General features: G+C 43.4%; 1 protein-coding gene across 1 annotated transcript in view; it reads left to right on the forward strand.

The window, feature by feature from the left end:
- LOC102381934 (coiled-coil domain-containing protein 158-like) overlaps positions 1-6,107 on the forward strand; it is a gene marked incomplete at its 3' end in the record, with an annotated part of 76,942 nt that overhangs the window by 67,136 nt on the left and 3,699 nt on the right. The window contains exons 19-21 of the mRNA XM_014525776.2: positions 2,465-2,590; positions 4,325-4,488; positions 5,047-5,106. Of these exons, the coding sequence (XP_014381262.1) occupies positions 2,465-2,590; positions 4,325-4,488; positions 5,047-5,106 (350 nt within the window). The remainder of the gene's footprint in view (positions 1-2,464; positions 2,591-4,324; positions 4,489-5,046; positions 5,107-6,107) is intronic.

The following is a 6,107-nucleotide window of genomic DNA, read 5'->3' on the forward strand; positions in this document are numbered from 1 at the left end:
TAGACCCAGCGCTCTTTCCTGCCTATGCAGGGGGTCGGACTCGATGATCTATTGAGGTCCCTTCCGACCCTAACATCTATGAATCTATGAATGAAGAATTTCACTCTTTTGCAAAGTACTATTCATTGGGATTAAGGACATCAGAGTTTGACTTACAATTAATTAAAATTGTAATACCAATAAGGATGTTTTGGCAGTATGAATCTATGACCAGTTCCAAGGCTTTTGGATTCTGTGTCACTCCAAAATTTTTCTGGCAGATTCAGTTAAATTAAGGTTTAAGATTTTTATTGGACTAAGGATGAAAATAAATAACACAATCGGAACAATAACTTTGCAGTAAGAGGTTGACATTATATTGGTAATTAATTTCACATTGATCCACATTCTTAATTGTCAATGAGTAGCAAAATTTAATATTGATAACACATAGCTGCACTGTAGAAGCTGGGAAATCCCTAAGGCTGATATATCAGCAATTCAGAAGTTATTTTTTTATGAAGATCTTCTTTGCAAGATCTCAAGGAGCAACGAGAGAAAAGGGGTGCAGACCCCTTTCCTGGGACCAAGACCATGGCGGGAGAACCCCGGGGCCCCAGGGGAACATGTCCAGGAGCCCCATTATGAAAAAAGACTTATTGGCTGCAGGAATGGTGGCAGAGAGCTGGCAGCTGAAAGGAGAACCACCTGCACACTTCCTCAGCCCTTATTATGTGCGGCTGGGGTCAGCACAGGGCAGTGATGACAGCCAGCAGCACCAGCCAGGAAATTTAAAAGCTGGCTGCTGGGGAGAAGCAAGAGAGCACCAGCTGGGAGGCAGCTAGGAGCTCCCAGTCAGCACAGCCAGCACCAACTCCAGCCAGGGACCCAGGACGGAGTGCCAAAGAGGAGTCTGCTCTTCGACGGAGCAACACCCGATGTTGGATCCAGAGAGGATGCCAAGGGAGTAACCCTCGATGTACAAGCAGGGACAAGTGAGTTGGGAGGGGAGCGTGTTACCTCTCCGTCCATTTTCAGCTTGTTTGGATTTTGTTGTAAATTTATGTTGCCCCTGAGGCCGGACCACAGGCCCATAGATTATGTCTGGGGCTGAGGGATTGGGGCCCTCAGGGGCCCTGGGCTGAGGTGCAAAAAGCCTACCGGCCTGGCTGGGGCAGCAGGAACACGGCTGGAGAGAGGGAGAGTGACCTTCTGGGTCCATTAAGGACACTGCAGGCCAAATCCGGCCAAAGGAACTCATGTCCAGTAGACAGCCCACAACTAGAATTGCGGGCAGGATGAAAATACATTGTGAGGCCAGATTGGGATTACATCACAAGGGTCGGCATCCGAGAGATTCAGACCACCTACCACATGGCCAAGTCCATCACGTTGGCGCATGGAAGGGGTGTAGAGGAGGTGGAGCCCCAAGGACATCTGCTGACAGTGCCTCCAAGCAAGTCCCTACTAAAGGGGAACCTCCTGCACTAGAACAGAAGACCAAGACATGGCGGGCAAGTATTGGGGGCTTCCCTTGGGAGGTAAAGTATGGCTGATGCAGGTGCCCGAGGAAGATCCCAACCGAGGCAGGACCACCCAAGCCTGAGCCACTTGGGAGCGCCTACTTGAGTCTAGACAGGCACACAAGAACTTTGAGAAAAGTAAAAAAATTAGTGTCACCTGGGAAAAAAATTCTCTGCTGAAGGGAAAACCAGACTTGCTAGAAAATTAGTGCAACTTTGTCTTATGAAGTCTCCTAGGAATCTCTGTTAGTAGTGAATGAATACAGAACATAAAATATTCAAAAACATTAAAGTATTGAGTGGAAAACTGATTGCTGATGGTGTATTCAGTATAACAAAAATATTCAAAAACAGTAACGATGATATTTTCTAGTATTCAACTGTAGCCCCACAGGCTTTTTTGTAGACAATATATTACTTATTATAATTTATTCATATGAGTCTGTATTATGGACCAGAAAAGATTTGCAAAATTGACTAAGGATTTTGGGTGTTTCCATGTTTTGGTTTCCATCTTGAGCTTATGAAGGGATCTAGCATTCAAAAGTTGAGAGTTTTCAAGGGGTCAGACCTTGTTAGAGTGCCTTAAAGTTTGTTGCTCAGATATTGCAACAATTTAATGTAAAGCAGGGACCGGCAATTATTTCAGGCAGAGGGCCACTTACTGAGTTTTGGCAAGCCATCGGGGGCTGCATAACAGGCTGTCAGGGGCAGCTAAATATTAATTTTCTAAATTTTTTAGGGGCCCTGCAGGCCGGATAGAATGGCCTGGTGGCCCACATCTGGCCTGCGGGCCGCATTTTGCCCACCCCAATGTAAAGTCATTAGTCAGTTTTGAAAATCTTGACTCTGGCCCCTATTGTATTAGACACTAAAAACAAGTCTCAAAAAGAGGGTACCAAAGGCCTTCCAGTCTATATACAGTTTCTTCTGGTTATGCATGACTAATTTTTTTAATGCAGGAACTCCAGGGCCCGGGTTATGCATCCAGTTCTACTTTGGGAAAACAGCGCCATATATTACCAGTGACCCATCCTCACTCTAGTAATGTTTCATCTTCCCAAGCCTTTAGCAGCTTCATAACCCTTGTGAGTATCTGCTTGAGACTGTGAAGTCATACTGGGGATGTAGAGTTGTTCTGAAGTTCAGAAATGTGTGATTTCTAGCTGGGGATTTTTGAAAGAACTTTCTTACCTAAAAAGAATTGAGTAATTTCTGTAATCTTTCTTATTTCAAGAACATAACAGTTTTCTTTTTCCTTAGCTAATCCCATCCTAAAAATAGTTGGACAGTAAAAGCTATATAGATTTTTAAGTGAATTGCCTTACTTCTTAGCATTAATAACATTTTAAAATATTAAAACAGAAAGAACAAATGTAAATACATTTTGCTTTTCACCTTGTATTTGGAATTCACTCATTATAGACTAGTGGTTCAGGCACCAACTCAGATGTGGGAGATCCAGAGTCAAAGCCCTGCTCCCAGGAGAGGCATAGCTGGGCAGTTTTGTGCCCTGGGCAGCAGCAGTGCATGGGGTAATAGCTGAGCTGACAGTAGTGGCAGCTGCTATTTTTTGCACCGCCTCCACGTGGACTCCCAGGGCTGGTGTCCCACTTGTCACTTTTAGTTATGATACTGGCTCTGAGGCATATGTAGTTATTTATAGGGAGTGGAACAGCTTAATACAAGAGACTCTTAAAGTTCAACCAGAAAGCAGTGAGCAGCCTAGTGATTATGGCACTCAGGTGGGCAGCAGGCTGTGAGAAATCTTAATAGGTTATACAGGTGGCCTTAATTCTGGCATTGTTGCTTGACTTTGTTTTTTTAATAATGTACTTTTAGGATATTTTAATGTAGAATATTCCTATAAGCCATATTATATATAACAGAAGGGTTTAAGCCGGGGCTGATCAACTTCCAGCTCACGGGCCAAGTGCAGCCTGCAGAGCCTTGGACTCCAGCCTACAGGGCTCTCCAAAGGTCAGGACATTTGGCAGCAGGGGAGCAGTGGCAGTACTGCCATCTCTCCCTGCTGCCAAAATCCTAAATCCCACAGGGCAGGTAGGAACTGAGCCACAATTTTACCCCTGCCTGGCCAAACTGACACCCTTTTCCCTCCACACAATTGGATTGGGGTCAGGCTGCACACCCTGTGATGTGGTCCTGCCCTACTCACCACAGGGCAGGACCACACCCCACCTCACTCCTGCCTGGGGCAGCTAGTTCAGGTCCAGCTCATGTCCCCTTCTCCCCAGCCCCTCATAGGGCTGGGCCACACCCCCTTCCTTCCACCTGGTCAGGTTGGGGCTGGGGCATGCCCCCTTCCTCTCAGAGGATTGGGCCATGCCACCTCTCCCCACAGGGATCGATTGGGGCTGGGTCAAGCCCCCTTCCCCTGAACAGCTGGAACAGGGCTGGGCTGTTCCCCTCTGCATGGCCAGATAGGGCCCTGCAATGCCTGCCTCAGGTGTCAGATTGGGTCCATTGACAGGATCCTGTCCACAGAGGATCAGTCACTGCCCATCTGGCCTGCCAGCCAGAAGGTTGAGCACCACTGGTTTTTCTTTCAATTTTTTTGGAAGAGGAGCACTTTATCATCAGGTAGAGAGTATAAGCACATGTACAATTTATTTGAAAATTATCAATTTATAGTCAAACCTCCACATACTTTCCACTAAAATTATTTTTTTTTAAACTCATTTTTTCTAAACTATAACTAATGGGAGAGAAGAAATGTCTGTTTTTGAATGTGTATATATCAAATCTGAAAAGTAAAATGCCATTTTTCATATTTATTTTGTAAATTAACATTTTTAATGCAGATGCCGCACAAACCAGGCATTTTGAAGGAGGATCCACTGAGAGATTTAAAGCGGCTTCTTGAAGAATTAAGATGTACAATTGATGAGATTCCCTCTGTGGTTCTCAGTAAGAATGACCTTGACGATGGGAGTGAATTACCTTTAGGAACAATGAGAAACACAATGTAAGAAGAGGGTAAATTACTCTGGATTTATGTAGCCTCCTGTAACTGAAATCTTGAATTCCACTTTCATGCTTTTAACTGTTTTATCTGAGTTATTTGTGTTGAACTAGAAATCTGTCAGTGCTATCAGCATCTAAACCTTCTGAGAGCCTCAGCAGTCATAGGAAATAAAAAGTTTTTCAGAGAACTGGGGAATCAACAATGCTGATTTGCCAGCGTCTGCTCTAGAATGATCGCCTGTGTTCTAATTTGTTCATGTAGTGAGATAAACCATTGTTTTCTTTTTTGTGGCTGTTAGTCTAACTATAAGTTCAGTAAGTGGTTTTCAACATCTAGCAAAGGAAGCAGCAGATCTGAGACCTTTTGTGAGGAACACTTTCAGTGAAATAATATTTCCACTCTTTGCTTTCTTTAATGTGAGAGACTTTTCCCCATTAAGCTGAGAGTTGGATTGGAGAAACCTAAGGTTAATTATGTTTCAGCAAACAAGGACATCACCCAATCCTAATGATAATGGGAATCTTCATATTATTAACTGTGATACATTTTTCCATACAGAGATGGTGCAAGTCGAGCATGTGCTTCTACATGTAGCCTGCGACCAAATGCTCATAGTAGGTGAGAAATGGCTTCATTTGACTGTGAAGGGCCCAGACTTTTAAAAATTGTGTAGGAATCAGTCTGGTGAATACAAAAAAACCCCAGAGGGATTATCATTTGGGAAACAATGAGCAGTATTGCTGGTTAGTGAGGAGGTATAAAGATGAAAAAACAACCTGGTGTTGTGCCCTGATGACTAGCTGTTCCATTCAAGACACTGAGGTACATTAGTGAAACACAGAACTCTGAACTTTATTGATCAAGTCTGTGCTGCTTTTGTATTCATGCAGCATTGAATACATTTCCAAAACCCTGGTGCAGCATGCTCTGGACAAAATGCTAAGCCTGGGAAGCACTTTGAAAGGCAAACCTGCCTTAGAGTGAGAGACAAAAGAAATTCAATCTATTTATTTTATTCAAGAATGCCTTAAGAAGTGGCTTAGTCATAGCCTCTCAGAACCGTAATGGAAAGGAGATTTCTGATAGTAGAGAAGTCTTCAGTTTAGCTAACAAAAGATTTAAAAGATACAATGGCTGAAAGCTAAAGCTAGGCAGATTCATATGAGAAATCGCAATTTTCGCAATGACGGTAATTAACAACTGGAACAAGCTACTTGTTGTAGATGTGGTAGATTCTCCATCACTTAGTCTTTACTTCAAGTCTGGACATCAAAAGATATGCTCTAAAAGAAGTAAAATAAGAAGGTATGGGCTTCATATAGGAATCATTTGTTGAAGTTCTATAGCCTGTGTTATGTATGTGATCATATTTGATCATTGTAATTATCCCTCCTTGGCTTAAAATCTATGGGCACCCGTACACATGCCTGATGCCTACTCTAATGCGTTCTAATTAGAATGCACCAGAGCAGACCCAATTAATCAAGTCTGCTGGAGTGTGATAATAAGCCCAATCCAGCAACTTTAGCATCTCATGTATTCAGGATCCCTGCATTTCAAAACAGCAACGGGGGTGCTTTAATTAAAGCTCATCTTTAATTAAAGCACCCTCGCCGCCA

The sequence above is a fragment of the Alligator sinensis genome, unplaced genomic scaffold, assembly GCF_000455745.1.
Source record: "Alligator sinensis unplaced genomic scaffold, ASM45574v1 scaffold155_1, whole genome shotgun sequence".
NCBI lineage: Eukaryota > Metazoa > Chordata > Crocodylia > Alligatoridae > Alligator > Alligator sinensis.